At 55.2% G+C, this 21,682-nt stretch overlaps 3 protein-coding genes across 3 annotated transcripts; 1 reads left to right on the forward strand and 2 right to left on the reverse strand.

The window, feature by feature from the left end:
• Positions 1-2,212: 2,212 nt before the first annotated feature.
• CABS01_00047 (ZIP Zinc transporter) lies at positions 2,213-3,691 on the reverse strand (the record flags this gene model as incomplete). The annotated part of the gene is made up of 4 exons (XM_060533431.1): positions 2,213-2,399; positions 2,457-3,434; positions 3,515-3,531; positions 3,659-3,691. 4 exons carry the CDS (start codon positions 3,689-3,691, stop codon positions 2,213-2,215), a joined length of 1,215 nt encoding a protein of 404 aa, XP_060405945.1.
• Positions 3,692-4,647: 956 nt separating this feature from the next.
• On the forward strand, positions 4,648-6,208 carry CABS01_00048 (histone acetyl transferase HAT1; the record flags this gene model as incomplete). Its single annotated transcript, XM_060533432.1, has 3 exons — positions 4,648-4,666; positions 4,726-5,001; positions 5,061-6,208. 3 exons carry the CDS (start codon positions 4,648-4,650, stop codon positions 6,206-6,208), a joined length of 1,443 nt encoding a protein of 480 aa, XP_060405946.1.
• A 395-nt stretch (positions 6,209-6,603) lies between these two features.
• CABS01_00049 (ATPase) lies at positions 6,604-21,558 on the reverse strand (the record flags this gene model as incomplete). The annotated part of the gene is made up of 1 exon (XM_060533433.1): positions 6,604-21,558. The coding sequence occupies one exon, from the start codon at positions 21,556-21,558 to the stop codon at positions 6,604-6,606; it is 14,955 nt and encodes a 4,984-aa protein (XP_060405947.1).
• Positions 21,559-21,682: the final 124 nt, after the last annotated feature.

Consider the following 21,682-nt stretch of genomic DNA (forward strand, 5'->3'; position numbering starts at 1 on the left):
CCCTCCGGGGTGGCCTGCAGGGTCCGAGTTAGCGGCGCTTACATGCCACCAACTAGTGTCCACCTCGTCTGCACTTGGGAGGCACCGTAGTGGGTATTCGTGACGTCGATCGGTTCTTTCATGTCAAAGTCGCGAACGAGTCTGTCTTCACTCTACACAGGCCCGAGTCGTCCAGCGCACTCACTTATTGGCTTGCCAGGCGCTCCGTACCCTCTGCTCTTTCAAGTTCCCACACCTCTCTCTCAACCTGGGATGGGGAAAGCACAATGGCGCGATGGGAGAGTCACGGAGTCTGGCGTGTAAGCTGAAAAATGACTTCGCTGCGTCTTTCCCCGGTCTTGGAGGGCAGCCACAGCCGCCCTCCCATCTCTGAACCCTGAGACTCGGCACTATTGTCTGGGATGTTGTCTTCCAAGGTCTTGCAGGAACAGCCAATTTCGCATATTCAGTGTTTCTTTGCAACTATCGACTCATAATTCCGCCCAGGTTCCACCGCAGCCATGCGCATGCGACGGCGCTCTGGCCTTTGGATAAGTGCCTTTTCGATTGGAAAAGAGACGACTTCTGGCCATTTCTCTGCTCGTTGTCGAACCCAATGACACAACAACACTACGAATACGGATACAACAACTCGTTGACGTTCGCGGACGGAGACTAGGCAGGTCGTTGCGACAGCGCACGGGACGTGGTTGACTTGCCAGCAAGAGAACCCGCTAAACTACCTATGATACTCTCTGGTATTTCTTCGTACCCTGTCAATCTGTCGGTTGAAACTATCAAGTTGCGCTTTACCAGCGGCAGCCAGCAACATGTTTTCCAGAGTTCAACCGCTTTCTCTTCCAATGGAAGAAGCGTGCTTGTGCCCGAGTCGAGTCGAGCCGAACTGCAGATCCTGGACGCTAAGTCTACCTTTGGACAAGTACCTGTCGCTGCCGAATTGACCTCCCTACCTGTAAGGGAGCGTCCCTATTGTTGGCCCCGCGTTCCTCAAGCCTATCTCTCGATCCGACTAGCATGGTTGCGATACAATCAATACTGGGAACTTTTACCTCCATGTGTCCCATGGGGCCGAAAAGCAAATCTGCATCTGAACCATCCGCTGAATGCGACTGAGAAAAGTTGCAAAAGAGTTGGCCAATGGTGAGCAGCAACTGCGCAGGCGGCAGCAACATTCTCTACTCTCTACGCTGTAGAGGGCCATCCATTTGCGACACTGGCGGCTCAGATGCTTCAGATCTACCTCGATGTTACAGTGAAGGGGTGCAGTTATCCTCTTGCGCTCGGGCCCACTAGGGTTCACTCTCTCGAAACTCAAGTCCTCCTTGCTTCTCAAACATCGGATTGTTCGATAATGGGAGGACAGGCAATGTCAGCTTACTCATGGGATGATCTGGGCCTGAAGTAACGAACAACAAACCAGCAGATGCGTAGTGATCCAAATGCAGCGTTCAGCCTTGCAGATCTTTTCCTCGACGTTGACGCTGCGGACACCTCTCCTTCTTTCAACCTCGACTCGTCCTACTTACTACTTGAACAGTACGGATACTATTTGCTTCTTTCCGTCGAGGGTTCTCCGCGCCCCGGCTCGGACAAGGACAAGCGAATGCGATGTCAAGGGCCGTCAATCCTTTTGAGCCAACCCAGTGGCCAGGAGGCGGCGCCATGAGCGCCTCGCTGGAGCCAAGGTCGTCGTACGAACTTGAAACACCCCGACCAAAAACCTAGCTCAACTTTGGACGCTCGGTCGACAAGGGCTGCCCTGGCGCCCGTCGAGCCGGCCCCTCCCATCCTTGCGCCAGCAATACCTAGCAATAGCATAGCACACATAGGCCGCGCTCCTCGGCCCCGATCAACGGACCACCGGGTCAGTTCGAAAGGTTCAGATTGATTCCGAGCCACTCGACTCGGAACTGCAGCTTCTGGAACGCGTCGAAGCGAAATTTTGCGACTGCCATGCGTTCTATGGGGATTCGAAAGCGCTTCTGGACGATCTAATAGTACAGATTCCTAAAATACATCATCTGGACTTATTTCCTCCAGATTCAGATACGGACTCAAAGTTATGGAAGTCTACACAATTATCATCGTCATGTATCAGAAGGACCTGGCCCTATTGGTGCCACGATTTACTCGTACAACAAGTCCCGACATTACGCCTTTTTCTTTCTTTCTCGAGATACAAGCGACCTTTGTCAATCGCACAGGCAATCGCTCAGTGGTGATGTCCAAACTGGGTAAGAAGCGGCAGGAGCATGCCAGCAACTGTCGCAAAAGTATCACGCATCTGCGGCCTCTGCTGGCCCCTTTGTGTGCCATTTCCGTCGGAATAGCCGTTCATGCCGCCGTGTTCGTGCTTAGGAGAGCTACCGTCTTCCTGCATGGCATGCATCGCAACAAACCTGGCAGGTCGTCAGTAGCTTTTCACGCTTCAACCGTGGGCTGTTGTCCAAACTTACAGAAACGTTCCTGCTGAGAAGAGCAGAAGCATACCCGTCCACCACTGACCAGATTCTCCCTCAAAATTTCCACCGCCCAAGATTCGAATGATGGCCCAGGTACTAAGAGCTCCAAAAGGGGCAGCGAGGCTGAAGACGATGAGATGTCCTCGCGCCGTTCGTTTGGACAATCCCTGCTTCAGAAGCACCGATGTCAGACCAAATGCTGCGGGCGCCTTGTGGACCATAATGGCGACGAATATTATAAGCCCCAACTTGGTGTTTGACGTGGACGTGGACGCGCCCATGGCAATGCCGTCCGCTGCGGCATGGATCACCAGACCGATGGTAGTTGCTAGGCTTCGAGATTGTTTTGGTGGAGGCGCAAGAGGCCCGAGGAAGCCTTCCGTTTCCTCGTCGCCAACGCTCGATGAACCACCAAGGTTATCCAGACTGACGTGACGCATCTGCGGCTCTGATCCGCTGCCGCCTGCTGCGTGACGGGGCAGCCTGTCGATGAGGTACATGAGAACGAAGCCGAGGATCATGGACAGGCCGATGTAGAAGGTCGGTACCTCGTTCTCGTGCTTCGGCTCATCGTGATGAGGTTCGGGGCCGGGGGCGGCTGCCGGGGGTTGCTCGTGGCCATGCTCGTCCTGCTCCTCCCGACTGTGCAGCTTTGCAGTGTATTCCACATCACGGCCAATGGCATGAAGCTCTTCTTCAACAATCCGCACAGAGCTGACAGTGTCTGCCAACTGGGGTATTTCTCCGTCTGTCACCCATCGAATAGCGGGCCTCCCTTGCTTTCCAGCCGCATCCACCAAGCTCCTTTTGCTATGCGAGTGCCCGCCGGTGGTTGTGACAGCTTCGATACCTTCGGGTATGATGACAATCATAGATGTCCCGACCAATATACCGACTCCCACGCTTGATATCAATCGGAGTTGCGACTGTGTGAGGGTTATCGCGAGTGGTAGTGAGCCGGCGAAGAAGGACCTGGGAAATCGCGGGATACGTCGTCAGTTTTACGGAGGGTTCGGAAGGCTGGGGGGCAAGCATCGCCGTGTGCAACCTACGCCAAGGCCATGACCGTCTATCGCGAAGATGATTTGTTAGCTTTCTATTATGCATAGCCTTCTAAAGTCTACCGCCTGGCTAGGAGCTGAAGCTACCCAACGTCAAGGCAGGTAAGGTTGGTGTAAGAGAACAAGGGTACGTACGCTCAGCAAGAGCAGCAACAGTAGTCCTCCCATACTCGAGTAGAGAGCGTCGATCCGACTGCGATTCGGCGTGTGCGTAAATTGGAGAGGGACGGTTGAGAGGGAAGAGTAAGAAGAGAGAGTGGAAGAGGGCTGGTCGAGGCTTTGTTGGATCACGCCAGCATGTCTGAAGTTCCTCAATTGTCGATGGCAGCTCTGGCGCGGTTGCGATTGGCTGAGGTGGGAAATCGGCAGATGGCCAAAAAGATAGAGCTGTTCGAACTTCTGCCCTCGACTCTTTTCTTTGCCCTTTCCTTCTCTTTAGGTTAAATTCGAGAGCTAGGAGTGCACAGGGAGAATTATCGTCGAGGTTGGGGGAGCTGAGATGGCTCGCAATGGATGGCGCACCTACCGGGACAGCGGGCGCAACATCATTGGTCGCTAGACATTTCCATTGGCATTTCCAAGGTTCCTTGCTTGCTCGCTTTCTGTGACCCCCCTTGATGCCCTTGAAATTCCCCTCTACTGCGTACCTAGGCTCCAGGCGCCCCCCTTCTGGGCCTTGTCACCCCATGTCGTAATCCTGTGGGTCCTTCCCGTAGCTGCTTCCTGCTTCCTGCTGCTTGCTGCTTGCTCCTTCTGCGGCTGCTGTGAGGATAGACCAGAGCTAAGGCATTTTAGGTACTAGCGCTCCTCGAACCGATTGATCCAAGAGGGCTCGACTGTCGTGAGCCACTCAATCCAACTGCAGCGGGGCTCAATTAACTTACAGGCGCGTCTCGTCGCGACACTGCTTTAGACTGCGCGTTCCCCCCGAGGCTGATTTCGTCGCAAAAAAAGAAGCTCTCGATCGACCCTCGAGGACAACCTCGACAAACAAACAAAACCTCGAGCGCCTTTTATTGTAGCCGCGAGACGACGAATTTTTCATCGCAATACTTCCTTGTTCGCACAAGAAGGCCGCAGAATACTCACAGCATCGTCTCTCCCACCATACCTACATCGATACCATGGCTGAGACTGACGAGTGTATGAATCTCAACTTCCTCGTACTCCATCGTCGCAACGATCACTGACACGCTGGATAGGGTCGGCCAACGCCACCGAATCGCTGAACATCAGCTTGATCGCACCTGCTACCGGGGCTACAAAGACGATTGCCACATTCAACCCCAAGTTTACGTACTCCATCTTCGGCGATGATGAACGCATCTTTGGATACAAGGATCTCAGGATCAACCTGCGCTATCGCACGTTCGACATGCGCCCCAATGTTCAGATAACCTACGGCAAGAAGTTCCAGTCCGTTGGAGAGACTGAGGCGGCAGACGTCGATGCGACTCTGAAGGAGCACCTGCCGTTGGGTAAGTCACGCTGCTCTGTCGCGGACGAAGACATTTCGCTGACCGTGAACCTATCGCAGTCGCCTTCCAGCCCGCACGCGAATTCAACACAAGCTCTCAGAGCCAACCCGCCGACTGGACTCCTCCCGGCGGCCTACACTCGAGCTTCGAGGGGCCTGACGGAACGTACGAGGTGTGGAAGGGAAGCCTCGCGGACCCTGCTGTCCGTCAAATCGTCACCCGTGTCGAGATTATGGTTCCAATGTTCATCGAAGGTGGCTCGTACGTCTCTCGCGACCCGGAAAATGAGGAGGATCCGTGGAAGGTCCTCGAGGATGCCAATCGCTGGACTACATTCTTCCTGTACAGGAAGCAAACATCCCCAGATACCTCCGACGAGCCTTCCTACACCTTTGTCGGTTACTCAACCATTTACAAATTCTTCTGTTTCCGGCCGCCGACGCCGCCGTCATCCGAGTGGGATCTGCCAAAGGAGGAGTTTAACCTGCTGGAGGAGCTGCCCTGCCGATCTCGTCTGTCGCAGTTCTTGATCTTGCCGCCTTTCCAGGGCAAGGGCATCGGTGCCCGCCTCTACAAGACCATCTTCGAGCATTACTACAACAACCCACAGACCCTGGAGCTGACTGTGGAGGATCCCAACGAGGCTTTCGATGACATGCGCGACTTGGCTGACATCACCTTCCTGCGGGCACTGCCAGAGTTCAGCAAGGTGAAGATCAATACGAGCATTGCTATCCCTAGCCCTCCCAGCGGCACCGTACCCAAGGACCTAGTGGACCAGGAGCTTCTTAGAGAGATCCGTCAAAAGACCAAGATCGTCGAGCGTCAGTTCAAGCGCCTGATTGAGATTCAGACCATGTCACAGCTTCCTGAGTCTGTCCGGGTAGGATTCGGCGATGAGAAGAAGCCGACACCTACCAAGCAGGACAAGCATCAGTACCGTCTGTGGCAGCTGTTTGTGAAGCAGCGCCTGTACAGGCAGAATGCCGATGTGCTCGGTCAACTGGACCAGTCTGAGCGGTCAGAGAAGCTCAACGAGGCCCTGGTCAGCGTCGAGCTCGAGTACGCCAGAATTCTTGACTGGCACGCTCGTTGGGTGAAGAACATGGCTGCTTCCTCCGCCGAGGACTCGGGCAGCAAGCGTAAGTCTGTGGATGACGGCGAGGAGCAGGGTGCGGCCAAGAAGGTCAGAGTTGAGAGCGCCTAGCGTGCTGCATTTCTCCCGTTGAGGCCTAAAAGGACGCGAGGATGGACCGGTTAGGATATGGAGTTCAAGGGTGGTCTTGGAGTGTATTTTCCCTCTCTTTGCAATTCTACGCGCTGGCTACGGCGGCTACGGCCCGGGTTGATACCACATAAGAAAGTCCACGGCTAGCTTCACAATACAATGGAATGTAATTGGCAACGCCTTGCTTTTGATTTCTGTCTAATTCTAAAACTTTTACAAAGGCACATTTTTCAACGCCGTCCTAATCTCGTAAATAACAACAGTGACAATGATGAATCCTGTCCCAAACTCCATGTTACCACGAAATCACCTAAAACACGTACAACTTTTCTCTTCCTGATTTCCCCATTTTTTTTTCTTTTCCATGTTTCCCTTTACGAGTTGACCTCGGCAAACCAGGTCCTCAACAACCCAGCCAACGCGCCGGGCAGGTCCTCAAGGTTGTGCACAATCAAGTAGTACTGGAAGGGGAAGGTATCGAGATACCTCTCAATCACGACGCGGCTCACGCCGTGCTCGTCCTTTACGAATTTCGCCTCCTTGAGATCCAACACGCTGTCGCCCTTCTTGTTGCCCGTGTCGTCCATGACGATGAAGACGACCATGATGCGCTCCTCCATGGCCTCGCGGAGCAGGCGGCGGATGGGCTCGTGCTGGTTCGATGGCGTCAGGCCGTCGGACAGGATGAGCGCCAGCTGCCAGAGGTCCTCTGTGCCGCCGCCGCGCGACGGGTTCTGCAGGCGCGCGGCGCGGAAGTGGTCGATTGTGCGGCGGACTAGTAGGGCGATGTCGGTGCGGTCCTGCTTGAAGTGGAAGTGCTGCAGGACTTTTGCGCCGGCGTCGTGGGAGGCAAAGGGGGAGGCGAAATCGTGCGCCAAGAACGTGTCTGCGCCGAAGCCGAGGACGCCGACTTGGCCGACCTCGAGCATCGTCAGGGCGCGGGAGACCATGACGAGGGACTCGAGGGCGAGGTTGCCAGAGGACGACTCGCCCATGCTGCGGGAGTCGTCGACGGCGAGGAGGATCTGGTAGGAGCGTTTTGTGGGCACGGCGCGGCGCATCCAGATCTTGTCGCGCTTGTAGGAGGAGGCGATGTAGGGGATGATCTTTTTGATGTTGAGGCGTTTGCCGGTGCGGTAGGAGCCCGAGAGCTTGGTGGATTGGGACGGGGTGAGGATGAGGCGGAGCTGGGAGGTGAGGGAGAGGGAGAGCGGGTGGGTTTTGGTCTGGAAGGTCGTCCAGGACTGGAGGGCTTCGGAGAAGTCGCCGAGGGGTAGGGTGTTGTCGTCCTCGCTGATGTGCGTCGTCGAGAGCTGCGTCGACGTCTCTTCGATGGCTTGCTCCTCCTCCTGGTCACCGTCTCTGGGGACCTCGTCTTCCTCGGGCGACGGCTCGCGGTCAAAGTTGCCCTGTCGCGTTTTAACGCCCGAACGGCCGTCGTCCTTGTCGGCGCCACCGTCTTTATCCTGTGCCTCGGGGGCCTCATCCGCCTCGGTATCCATCTTGTCTGTGGTGTCCTGCTCCATATCCACGTCCTGGTCCTCGGGCATCACGCGGCTCTGCGGGTCCTCCTTCTCCTCGTCAATGGCCATGGCCTCATCGATCGGCTGCACCTGGTCCTCAGATGCGGAGCCCATGGCCTGCGCATCGACAGCGGTCTCGTCATCCTCGAGGTGCTGGAACTCGCGGGCGCCGAGGTCCGCGCTGGTATCCTGCGGCTGCTTCTTCTCACCGTCCTCTTTGCCATCCTGCTTCTCGGGGTCCTTGATGTCGTTCTGTTGGCGATGCCAGCGCTCCAGGGCGTCGCCGAGCTTCTTGAAGGGATCCTGGCGGCTCTTCTCCTCGGCCGAGTTGTCCTGGTCCTGATCGGTCGGCTGCGCCTGGTCGTCGGACCGGGAGAGCTGGCCCTTCTTTCCGGCACTCGTCTGCTGCTCTGCGGAACCTTCACCCGCGTCGCCGTCGTCGCGCTGGGCGGCGTTGTTGTTGAAGTCGTTTTCGACGTCCATCTGGTCGACGTCTTGGTCCTGGCCGCCGCCCTTGACGTCGCTCGGCGCAGCGTTGGCGTCAGCGTTGGCATTGTCCTTGGGCGGCTCCGCGAGGGCATCGGGTTGCTCTTGCCCGGCAGTCTCTTCTTCCTCTTCCTCCGCCTTGGGCTCCATGTCGAGCTCAGGTTCGCCCGCGAGGTCTTCCTCGGGCGCTTCCTCCTCCTTGCCGTCCTCATCTTCCTCTTCAGGGCCCTTCTCATCGGGTCGCTGGGTGTCCTCTTCTCCATCCTCAATGTCGGATTCATGCTGCTCCTTGGCATCTTCCTTTTCAACGTCGGACAACTTGTCAAGCTCATCCTCCTCGGACCCGGCATCTTCGCCTTCCTCCTCAAAATCAAAGTCCATCTCCTCAGGCATCTCAAGAGCATCGTTCTCTTCGACGTTCTGGTCTTGCTTGACTTGGTCGTCTTCGAACTTGGCATCCTCTTGCTCCGGGCCAGGCTCTTCGTCCTCCGCCTCCTCGTCATCATCCTGATCCATCTTGTTGTCATCCTCGGCGTCATTCTCATCAGCATTGGCGTCGGCATCGGCGGCCATCTGCTCATCCTTCTTCTGACCCTTGGCCTTCTCGCCCTGCTGGTCTTTCTCTGCTTCTTCTTCATTGTCTCCATCCCACATCTTTTCGTCGACGGCAGTGGGGTCAAAGTCATCGACATCGCCCACCTCTTCCTCCATCTCATCCTTTTCACCATCTTCGCCTTCTCCGTCGGACTTGTCTTCCTCATCATCTCCATTGACACTGCCCATTTCTCCTTCCATCTCCTCATCCGCCATGTCGACTGCATCCTTTTCGTCCTCCATCTCTCCATCCTTCTCCTTGTTGGGTTCTTGAGCGAGTTCGGTGAGGTCCTCATCAGGTTGAATGTCTTTACTAATGTCCTCTGCACCGTCTCCATCTCCAAGACCCGTACCGGACTCCATCTTTCCAGAGTCCCCAGATTGCTCGTCTGACTTTTCTTGAGGGGAGCAGAAGCCCTTGGCGGCAAGCTGAGTAAACGTCTGCGCCAGGTTGAATGTCATGTATCCGGTCGCCGCTTGCAGGCTCTGAAGCTGAGACAGGCTCTGGTGACAGGTGAGGGCGTACTGCTGGAGAATCGGGAGTACAATGGAGAAGAGTGACGAGGCGACTGCACCCATCTGGTCCTTGTCCAAGTCGACAACCTCCAAGGCGGAAAAGCAATCCTCGACCTTGGCTACGATTGCGTTGATGTGGAGTGCACTCAGTCCGGAGCTGCGGACGGTGGATGTCTTTGCCAGCCAGCCTGCATCGTCGGACGAGCTAGGCAGATCAGCCATGGCCTTCTTGTATCCTTGAACCGCGACCAGGACGGCATCACACAGACTGGAAATTGCATGCTTGAACTTCTGTGCGGTGGCATCGAGGGCCGGCAATTGGCGAGCATGGCCATTTGGAACGTAAATCCATCCTTTGACCTGCTCCAAGATGAAGTCAAGATCGCGGCGACTAGTGGAAAGCTCGTCATACATGGTCTTCGCCACAGAATTGTATCTTGTTTGCATATCGGTGTGCGATTCGTTGCTGAACTTGCCGTGCTTTGAAGCAGACGTAGACCAGCTCTCCGACAGGGTCTCGAACTCCTGCAGCGCAGTGCGCAAGGTGTTGGAAATGGGCTGGTTGTCGACCGATGCCAACCTTCCGTGAATGTCCACAATCTTGATAGCAAAGTCCAGGATTGGCTTCATCCAGCTCGTCGAGAGGCCTGCGGGCGTGCGGTCGATATCATGCCTGATAGTTGTGCCCTTCAAGCTTTCAACGGTGACAATGGCGCGGTCGAGTGAGGCAACTGCACTACGAGCAGAAGACAGAGAGCTGTGTTGGCCCAGTAAGACGGCCATCATACCCTCCATAAAACCGGTGCTTCGTTGCATCTCGGCACCGGTGAGATCGCCCGAGTATTCGTGGATCGAGGCTCTGACCTTGGACGCAATATCGACAACTTTGTGGAAGTAGTACTCGGCGGCGTCGTCGGTGCTGCCCTCCCGCACAGCGGAGGCGGGCGAGCCAGCCAGCACAATGGCAGCAGACTCTTGTCGGGCCAGCTCGTCGGTTCCGAGGTTGTATCGGAAGCCCATCTGCCTCATCATCTTAAGCACGTCGGCAAAGAGGTTGCGCTTGCGCGTCTTGAGGTGCTTGACCTGGTCCTTGGTCTCATCGGTCAAGGTGCTAGGTGTCTCCTTTCGCAGCTCGGCGATGGATGTGTTGAGCTCCTTGACGTACGAGATGATCTCCTGGGTGGCGTCGAGGGGGCTCTGGTTCGCCTGGACAGAAACGTTGGCCATGATGGACAGCGTCTTTGAGGCGTTCGAGAGACGCTTGTGTTGAGCGAGCCAGCCTGGCAAGCCTTGATCGCAGGTCTTGATGGCTGCGGGATCGACGTTGATGTCAATCGCATCCGCGGCCACTGCGTCCTGGGGAATGGGGACATCCTCGTCGGGGATGCCTTGGTCCAATATAGGCTTCATCGGCTGTCCGAGAAGGGTGCGGAATTTGCGAACAAGACGGAAGAGCTTCAAGTGAGACTTGCGTGCGCTCTCACGCAGAGCGTTGATGTTCGTGTCCTTCCAGCTGGCTAACAGTACGACCTCCTTCATAGTCTTTTCAAACGGCGCCCGTCCCTTTACAATCGTTTGGTGAACGATCTTCTCAAAGCGGGAGTAGAAACCAATGAAGTTGATGGCCGCGTCAGAGACCACTGCCAAGGAAGGGTAGTCGACTGTGAGCAGCTCGAGGTGCTTTTGCAGCTGTCTCAGGAGTCTAAGGCGGGCAGAGAACTGTCCAATGATTGCAGTCAAGAAGTACGTCTCGAGCTCTCTGACGAGATTGACCGCGTAGTCCTTGAGCTCGGGAGAGTCGACGAGAGATAGAGGCGTGGCAATAAGGACCTGGTAGGCGACAAAGAACCACGAGTCGGCGTCTTCCGTGCACTTCTGGGCTTCCATATCGAAGAGCTTCGCCCACGTCGAGAGCTCCAGGCGTCTCCAGCTGATGATGGTATCCGTGAGCGATGTGTAGAGAGCAGGGGCTCCGTAGATGGCGGGAGCGTAGCCCCCGTGCTGCCACTCGTAGACGATGCCGTGCAGGTGCTCCAGCTTGGGGAGGATCTTTGCCAGGGGCTCCGAGTGGGTAAGCTGGAGGAGCTGGTCGCAAGCTGCACGCACATCTGCCAAAGGCTGCATGTGACCGATCTCGTCTACTTGTTGGAGATCCCGGAAGCGGGCCTCTACCTTGTCGACGAGCGCAATCAGGCGACGAACCTCGGGCAGGTTGGCGTGAGTGTAAAAGTTGTACGTAGCGCTCACCCCGTTCGCGGTGAGCGTAGTCATTTGCTCGTCAATGGACCAGAGAGTCAGGGGAAGGAGACGACGCGTCATGTTCGGCAGGACAGCGTACTTGTCCTTGTTATCCGCCGCAACGCTGTTCCCAACCTTCTTGCAGACGTTCGTCAATGCTTCGGAAGGGGTGAGTTGCTCCAGGAAGACCTTGCGATGAGATTCTGCCAGACGGACTGACACATCGCGAACCTTCTGGTGGCCAATGGCGGGCTTCTCTTCTTCTTCCTGATCATACGTGGGGAAGAGCTCATTGAACTCTTCCTCGTCAACCTCCTCCTCGTCCTCCCAGCTTCCCTTGTGTCGGTAAAGGTTTGTTCTGGCCTCCTCGGCTTTACGATCTTCTTCGAGTTTTTTGGCCCATTCTTGGTAGAACCTGTGAATGCATTCAAAGAGCGCTTCGCGGATACCACCGCTCAACTTGGACAAGCCCTCGACTGACACGATCAGACCAATGTAGTCGAGAAACTCCAAGCTCTTGTTCGGCATCTTTTTGAGCCCGTGGTGGTACGGCAGGCCGCCAGTGAAAGGTGTGAGGTACATGAGGTTTTCCTCCGGGTTCAAAGATCCATTTTGCTCTCTCAAGGTGGTAAGTCCTGTACTCAACGAAAGACCAACCTGGATACAGCCGAGAAGATTGACGAGAGGACGAGTCATATCTTGGTAGGCATGGAATCGATTGGCAAGGCGGTCGATCATCAGAGCTAGATTCTGCTTAAGGAGACCAATCTCCGGCGCTGGATCACGGCCAGGTGGCAAGTAGACGAGTTTGGTGTGGGTGTTGTAGAGATCTTGGTCTCTGACCATTTTTAGGATGTTGTTGAAGTCTGTCTGAACATAGTTGAGTTCTGATCGAACCGGTCGGTACAGCAGCTGCGCCGGTGCTGGCGCAGGTCCCAGTGCGGTCACTTCCTCTTGCGCAAGCTGGATGCGAAGAGAGGTCTGCTGTCCAGTGAACTGGGTTTCAAAGTCCAACAACGATGAGAGCTTATGCTGCAGCTGGTTGGTCAACTCATCATGGACGTCCTTTTCGAACTGCGGTCGGAGTTGCGGGTCGAAAGATTTGTCGGGCACGTAGAGCCTGATGGCGCCGTTGGCAAATTCGGACCATGCCATGGCAGTAAACCCGGGCATCATGGAGGCCTCAACAGTCTCGGTCTCATCGGGGTTTTCAAACAGCCTGTCAGATGCTACGACGTAAAGCATCGCAGTACTGAAGTGATCCTCGACAAGTCGCGGCAGATGCTGTGGCCATTCGCTGCACTGAAGCGCTTTCCCAAACCCAAGACCCAGGACTTTTCCCACAGTGCCCAAAGTGTCATCTTGTTTGTTGTCCTCGAACATTTGGTTGATTCTGTTGTATAGCGTCTCACTGTGGACGTCTCCTTCATCGCTATACAGGCTGAAGATATCTGCGATAAGTGACTTTATGACTCTGTTGAGGGCAACGATTTGATTCTTCTGCAGCACCGGAGCCAAGGCGGCCACGGACCGGCCCAAGGCAGGGAGCTCGGTCTCCAGGAGACCCAGGGAACGCAGACTAGTTGATTGAATCGAGTTGAGTCTTGACAAGAGCGACGTTGCGAGTCTGCCATTCCACACATGAGTGCCCGGGTCTTGGGACGCAAGCTGGCCAACCGTAAGCGAATGCGCTTCTCTAGACTGGAAGCTGCCTAGGCGGATCTGGTCGATGGTATTCTGGTTCGACAAGACCGTAAGTTCAGCGTCGTTGGCGCCATAGGGCACAGCTTCCAGGTATTGGCCGGCATGAGATTTCAAGAGGGAAGCCTGGCGGAGGGTCTCGAACTCTGCTGCGAAGAACGGTTTCACTTCGCTTGTCTCGGAGCCCACCTTGGATTCCAAAAGTTCAATCTCCTTGGACAGGTCCTGGATGAGCTCGGTGGCGTCGAGATCAGTGCCTCGCACAATCTGATCCGCCTTGACGAGGGTTGACATGGCTCTAGCGAGGTCAAAGACGGATGCCTTGACCTTCCATTTGAGCTCGTCAAGTCGAATACCCAGACGCTCAACCTCTTGACTTCTCTTGAGGATCTCTTCGCTCATGATGGGGAGCGGCTTAATTCGCTTCCACATGATCTCCATGCTCAAGCCAGTGGTCAGGCGGAAGCCAGTGGTGAAGTCTTCTTCCACGGTCTGAAGATAGCGATCGGCAAGCTGCTTGTTGATGGAATGTGTTTCTGATGAAAGAAGCTTCTGCACGGCCTCAACACCATGGACCAAGTGAGCCTGGAAGCGTGCCTCCTCAAACAGGTCCCCAGTTGTCAGGTGGAGGGTTCGCCACCAGAAGTCCAGCATGTTCCGGATAACCTGGGCACGTTCCTTCCAGCCTTGGGCTGTCGCGAGGTTGGACTGGATGAAGGTCTTGATGACCTGGAGAGTTCTTGACAGGAACTTTGATACCCTAACCGTGGAATCCTTGGCTACTGCTGCGATGCGATCCGAGACGATGGATCGTTGAAGTCGGTTCAGAGAAGCGAGCTTCACCGCCTTGGCCTTGGTGGCTTGTGCAGAAATGGCAGACTGGCAACGTTGGACCTCCAAGAGGAACTCGTAGCAGACAGACAGCCAGAAAGGCAATTCGTCGTTGCTGCGACCCAAGACTCTCACCATGGAAGCGTTGTGAAGAGGGTTAAGAGGCTGGGCTTCTCTGAGACCCGAGTCGGACCCAGGCAGTTTGGCATAGAGTTGGGAAATTGCGCTGCGGAGGCTAGCTGTATCGGCAGCATCGAGGAACCCGAGTTGCTCATTAAGGGAACCTTCGTACTTGTCGAGTCCGGGCCAGCTAGGATCAGCCAGGCCACGGCGCAGAGAGTGAGAGAATCTCTTCATGAGGGCTGTGTCTCTTAGCGACAGGTTTCCGAACGTGGCATGGCTGACATCGGAGGATTCGTTCGCATTCAAGGCCGAGAAGGAGATGTCCTTTGAGGAAGAGAATCGTTGCAGGTTGCTTTCCACGTGAACCTGGGATCCAGAGCTGTTGACGGTTTGCGTCTTCCTCTCGCTGAGATGGATCTCAACGGCTCTGTTTCTCATGGCTCTCGAAAGCTCTCCATACCGGGGATCGACGGTGAGGAAGATACGGAACTCTGGGTGCGGTCTGATGATGCGAGGCTCGCCGTTGGGCCCGCAATGCTCGTTGATACTCAAGAATCCGTTGGGCTCAAGAAGCGAGTTGAGTCTGTCCAGAACGGAGGCGTTGCACAGGTTGGCATTGTCAAGCACCAGCCACTGTCCAGTCTCCAAAGCCTTGACAATGACACCATCGAGCCACTCGAAACGGGGGTTGCTGACAGTCAACGAATTCCGCAAGACCGAATGAGCCGTGTAAAGGAGGGCTCCAATATCCGACTCACTCGACACTTCCGCAAGCAGTTGTTCGACTGCACTCCTGATGGCAGGCAGGTCATCGGTGTCTCCACGGTAGGTCTCCAAAAGGTACAGCAGAGCCAGCGCTGACGACGGAACTTGACTTGGCACTCTGGTCAGGACTGTGGTCTGCAGGCCCTCGTAAAGCTCGCGCAAAGTGGCGTTGACTTCGCGAAGAGGGTCTGACTGCTCAAAGCCACCGACCAAGTCCATTGTATCGATATCTGCATTCAGAGGGAATACAACAAGGGGCTTGCCGACGAGAGCAGCGACGTGCTCGAGAAGCACCGACTTTCCGCTACCCGAGGGTCCACTGAGGATGCATGGGATGTCTTGTTTGATGCAGATCATCAAGGACTCGATCTCAGGCAGGCGCGGAACGATATCGATGCCTGGCAGTTCCAGCGGTTGAGAAGTTTGGTTTCTGGGCAGGAGTGCATTTCCGACTTGAGAGAAGGCGGCATTGGTATCGTGGTAAAGACTGTGGCCTTCCGGCTCTCTAGCAAAGACCTCGGCAAAGAGCTTGTTGACCTCATCACGATCCATGGAGGATCGGAAGCGTTGGCGGATAATGAGGTCAAGGAAGTCATCTGGCTTGCCAGTGGCCAGAAGGGGGTCCTTGGTGGCAACGAGGTGCAGCCATCTCAGAATATCTCTCAAGTTGAACTCCCAAGGGCTGCCGTGTGCACCAAATGCCTTTTCGATTGCGACTTGGTGATCCAAGCGAGAAATGAACTGAATGACTCCGCTTACGACATCAGTTGGGATAGTCGGGAAGTTGTGTTGAGCAATAAGCAGGAGGTCTTCCGCTGTGAAGGTGTCGGCGTAAACGACGATGAATCTGTTCACAAAGGAGCTGGGAAGACCCTTTCTACCACCTCCCTGGTGATGAGGGTTCTGTGCAGCGAACAACCTGAAGTTAGGATGCCTCCTGAAAACCTGGTCAAGTTCTGAGATGTATACCTCGCCACGATGGTCGAGACAGGCATTAAGACCTTCTAGAACAGACTGAGAGGCCAAGTTCATCTCGTCCAGCAAGACCCATTCGCCGTTCTGCATAGCCTGGAGGAAAGGAGCATCGCGCCAAGCAAAGTTGCCAGCTTCAGCGCCCTCGACAGGCATATCCGTACCAAAGAGATCCATCAGATCGGTCTGGTCTGACAAGTTGATACGAGTCAGAGGACGGCCGCAAACACGAGCCAGTGCAGCCACAAGGGTCGTCTTGCCAACACCAGGGCTACCTTCGAGCAGAATGGGCTTTCGCATTTGGAGGGAACGCATAACTCGCATGGCGTTAAGTCTCGTGGTTGGGGCGTTGAACGCAAAGCTGGGGTCTGTGGAACGGCCTGCTTCCCGGGGCAAACCGAAATCGCCGATGGACAGTCTGTCGTCGGTCAAGACGACCTCGGGCTGAGCGCGGTAGACCGCTGTGGTATCGTACCCAAGAAGTTCACTAAGCTTGTCAAGACATTTCTGCCTTTGTGAGTCGAGCGCCTTGGGGTCCATCGCCAGTAATGCCGAGGGGTTAGCACCCAAGCTGTCAATGAAGACGGTCGCTGCGCCGTGGACGATCGCAAATTGAGGTGCGGCAGGGCCGCATAGGTTGATGAAGTTAACCCAGATGAGGATGTCACGGATAGAAAAGGCGGTAGAGGACGATGATCTGAAAGTCTGGCCAAACCAATGAGCAAATTGTACCACAGGCTTCCCGAAAGCCTGGAAGGACGGGTCCAGCTTGGAAACGACAATGTCAAGCATGTCGTCCATCTCGGACATGGCAGGGACCCAGATCTCGGTAAAACGGTTCCTCAGCGCCGGCGACAGTTCTTTCTTGCCGAAATCACCTCCGGGGTTCATGGTGGCGAAGAACTGGAAACCGTCTGTCGCGGTGACGAATGAGTTGTCGATACCCTTCTCTGCCAGGAGGAGAGAGCGTCCAGGTTCGAGGACCGAGTTCAGACGCTCCAGGACCGAGTCGTCTGCGAGAGAAATCTCGTCGAGAAGGAAGTACTGGCCAGCCTTCATGGCGTGAACGAGACTTCCGTCTGACCACTCGAACAGGGCTTTGCTCTTGGCTTCCAGGGATGCAATCTTCTCCTGCGTGGCAGCGTCGACCCTGGCCAGCTTATCCGCCGCAAGCCCATGATACTGTTGCAGCAGCACGTTCAGCGGGCCTGTCGCGTCTTCGCCAAGCGCTCCAAGGAGAGCACTCAGATCACTCTTGAGTGTCTCCGAGATGGTACCGCGATTTCTCACGGGTCTCTGGGAGCCGATGAGATCTCCCGTCTCGGTGTTCTGGTGAGCGTTGACGATGTGCAACTCCTTTCCAAGTACATCGCCGAGAATCTGGCAAACGGTGGTTTTGCCACATCCAGTCTCACCCACGAGAAGGACTGGCTCATTGTTGAGGATTGCAGCATGCACTAAAACATAGAGACGACGCATGGCGCGAGTCCACACAACGCCATGGTTGTTGGCCTTGCCAAGAACCGCGGTCAAGATTGGTGATGAATTGGCAGTGTATAGGACGTCTGGGTCAATCTTGACCTTGAACACGGTCTCGATGACCTCCCTGACCGCAGTCCGTTCCTCCTCGACTCGGACACGCTCGGCGAGAAGCATGAATCCGTTGATGGCAATTTGCTCTCTCGTGTCTGCCTTTCGCAGGGCCCATCGGAACAAGTCACGGAGCGTTGCGAAACTGTCTTTTTGCTCAAACAGGCGACTCGTCTGGCGGAGACGAGAGAGCTCCTTGTAGACTGTGACGATTCGCTTGCAGTCTGAGGGTGCAGTGTTGATGCTTCTGTTTTGGAGAATGTACTCCAACTCGTCCTCGGGGATATCGTCAAAATGCAGCTCCAAGAAACGGTTACGGAACGCACGCGAAAGCACCTTGCGGCCACCGTACAGACCAGGAGGGTTTTGTGTGGAGAAAAGCATGAAGTTCTCGTGCGGTCGCACGATTTCCTGTGTTTCGGGGATCAGGAGCTCTCGGTTGTCGTCGAGCAGACGGTTCAGTGCTTCCAGGACGTCGGTTGGAGCAAGGTTCAGCTCGTCCAGAACGATCCAGTGGCCCTGTCGCATGGCTTGCACGAGGAGACCTTCTTGGAAGCGAAGTCTTCCTGACGAGTCCGATACATACGTTCCCAGGTATTCTTGCAGGTCCGTGTGCTCGTGATTGTTGATGCGCACAAACTTGTTGCCTGTGAAGTTGGCAAGATACTCAATCATACTCGTCTTTCCTGCTGATGTCGGACCTTGGATGAGAATGGGGAATCGCCGCGTAGATGTCGCTCGCACGAGGTTGAGAAGGTTGCGTTCAACATAGGGCGTGATGATATAATCGGTTCGTTCCAGAGTTGGTTCTTCTCCCTGGGCAAGCCAGTAGTGACGGTCCTTTGCCTTGTTACGGAACCGTACGTACTGCTTACCGTCATCTGGTTGTCTTGGCGGTTGTGAAAGCAGAGACTGCGGATTGGAGATTCGGCCAAACAAGTGAAGGTCGATTAACGGCATAACCATCTTTTCCGAGTTCCTGTCGAGAAGGGTAAGGAATCCCATGGAGAAACCCTCGTACAAGGCTCGACGAATACCGTAAAATGGGGCAATGTAGTTGACGAATGTCAAGACTCGGGTGAGAGTACGAAGACTGAAATGCGGCACTTCGTTGGCTCCGTCCACGATTCTCTTCTCCTCGGCATGTCTCTTGGTGTTCATGTACAACGCCGCAATATCATCTGCGGCGTGTTCATCCTTGATGCTGCTGTTCCTCAGGTACGTCTTGACGATGGTGACCAAGTCCTTCACGTCCTTATCAGGACTGTCAACGTAGAGCTCAGTGAAACGAGACCGGATGCCGATAGGAAGATCACGCTTGCCAACATCTGTCGCCGGGTTCATGGCACCAAAGATGCGGAAGTTGGGGTGTGCTCTGATCCTCTCGATCTCTCCTGTTTCGGACAAGAGAATTGAGGGTGTCTCAACGGGTCCTGTCAGTAGGTCCGCGATGGCTTCCAAAGTGTCAGGTGATGCCAGATTAATCTCGTCGAGGAGCACCCAGTCACCATTCCGGGCGGCCTTGATGATGTTTCCCTCCACGAATGAGAATGCGAACGCGGTTGAACCTCCAGACAATTGAACCTCGAATTGTTCCAGGCTGTTGGAGAACTTGTCCCAACGGGGGCTGAGCTCCATGAGGCTTTGAAGCTTGGACTCGGTCTTGCGGCGCTTCGTTGGCTGGCCTGCCTCGTCACGGGCTTGGCTTTGCTCCCTCTCGCGCCGAGCGAGCTCGTCGACGATCTTCCTAAACATCTTGGGCGCTTCACGCCAGTACTTGGCCGCCTTCGCCCACTGTCCCTTGGCGAACGACTTTCCGAGCTGTTCGAGGTAGCGCTGGTTCTTCGTTGTCGAGATGCCGGTCGCCGAGAACAGGTCCTCGAATTCCTCTTTCAGAGGAACAGCCAGACTCCTCACGTTGACAGGCTTGAAGCCTCCGAGAAGATCTCCGGCTTCGCTCTGCTGCGAGAGGTTGATGGCGACCAGCTTGTGACCCAACGTGTCGGCCAGCTGCTGGACGACTGTCGTCTTTCCGATACCAGTCTCACCAACAAGGAGGATCGGCTCGCCAAGGTTTACAGCTACTGCGGTCTGCTCCAACAACTTTTTTGCGTGCGTTGTACTGGCAAAGGGCTTCTTGGCTAGGGCGGCCTTGTTCACGCGGTCCTTCCGCTTCCGCAGTGTTGATCGACCAATCTTGAAAAGGCTATCGTTTTGCTCGAGCTCCGGGATGTAGCTTCCCAAGTGATGCTCGACTAGCTCCTTCGGCATATGCATCTCCTCAGCGATGCCGAAAATGAAGTGCTGCCTGGCCTGGACGTCGGGAATACCAGCGACGAAGCAGTCAATGGCCTCCTTGAACATGTTCATTCGAATAGTGTCAGTGACAGGTTCCTCGCCAGTTTTGCAGCCTGCCTCGTGTAGTGTAGCCGCAAGGCGTCTGCACCACCGCAATAGATCTCGCAAGCTGGTTTGACGGTCGGCCATGCCGCGGCTGGACAAGAGGGGAACGTTGCCGGACATTGGCTTTGACAAGCGCTTGTATACAGCGAGAATACCAGGCGCAAACTTGTGTAAGATGGGGTGGGACCCAACAATGATGTCCTGTAGCTCAGTCTCTGTGGGAGTCTGCACCGAGAGTAGTTGCCAGAACCGCATGCCCAGGAGATTAGGCAGCGTCTCGCGACCATGCATGCCGCGTGAACTTCTCACCGTGCCAAAGAGACGGAATCCGTTGGCAGCCTTGATACGCTCACCTCTGCTCGGGATGAGGAGCTCGCCGCGCTCGATCAGGGGGAGAAGTGTGCTGATGACTTCGTTGGGTGCTCTATCCAGGTCTTCGATAAGAACCCAGCGACCTTCTCTGACTGCAGTTGTCAGCACACCAGCTCTCCATGAAAAGGTTCCAGGTTTTGAGTCGGTTGAATAGAGCCCAATAAGCATCTTTGCGTCTGTTTGCTCATTGATGTGCAATGTCACCATCTCAGAATGCTTTCCAAACTCCTTTGCAACTTCATGAACCAGTGAGGTCTTTCCAGAGCCGGGCAGGCCATGAAGGAGGATCGGGCTTGCTTTCTTCAGGAGGCCAGCCAGGCTCTCAAGGTTTTTGGTGGTAGTGGACGTCAGCACAAGGGACGAATTCTTGTCGACTGGTCCAGACGGTCTCGGCAGTATTGTCTTGCCGTAGCACGCAACATAGGGAGTGAGTGATTGCGGTGGAAAAGAGTGGATTTCATTGCTCTGTGAAGCATCGCAGAGCTCCCGGCGCAGGGTTGATACCTGCTTGATCCGCGCATCTTCATACAGACTCAGGAACCCGTAGTCTACCTCGCGCCCATCAAAGTCCGCGAGGACGGCCTCCGTCGCCCCGACGTACTCGGTGATGAGAGCCTCCAGCTTTGAGTCGGCAGCGCGAAGGAGCTGGGTGAAAATTCGGATGGCCAAGTACCGGACGGCGCGGCTCTCATGTGAGAAGAGAGTTTGCATGTGTGTTGGTGAGACCAGGATGCCGTATGTCCTTTGATCGAAACAGACGAGCCGCCATGCTGCTAATAGTAGCTTCAGAAGGTCTGAATCTTGTGTGGGAGAAAAAGTGGTGAGTTTTGGGAATCGGAGGGTGAGCGTCTGGATGGTATCCGGTGTCGTTTTCGTCAAGTCGTCTCTCATGACATACTGCAGGAATTCCGATAAATACGGAGCAAATGGTAATATCCTCGCGACAGACGCAAGGATTTGTCTATTCTTGCCATTGACGGCTTGGTTGTCGAGGTTGAGGAGCCAACGAGCGCAGATATCAGGAAAGACATTCTCAAAGTGAATGAAAATTCGGTCTGTAAGTTGGGGAATGAGAGCAGCCTCTGCAACGGCGTCGAGGAGGCGTGATGAGGTGTGATTTCTGATAACCTCTAGTATTTCGGTAGGTAGATGCTCCAGAACGGTCGCGTCGTTCAGGAGAGCGCTCCTCTGCGTCGACACGTCTACGGAAGCCATGGTTGTGGCTCAATTATGAGATATGTCGACGGCGGTGATGTTCATGGATGGCCAATTTGCAGGTACCTCCAACTTTTTTTTTTTGGTCTGTACTCCAAAGAGAGAGAGGACCCTTTCTCAGCGC

The sequence above is a fragment of the Colletotrichum abscissum genome (genome assembly GCF_030869225.1).
Source record: "Colletotrichum abscissum strain IMI 504890 chromosome Unknown Scaffold_1.1, whole genome shotgun sequence".
Taxonomy (NCBI): domain Eukaryota; kingdom Fungi; phylum Ascomycota; class Sordariomycetes; order Glomerellales; family Glomerellaceae; genus Colletotrichum; species Colletotrichum abscissum.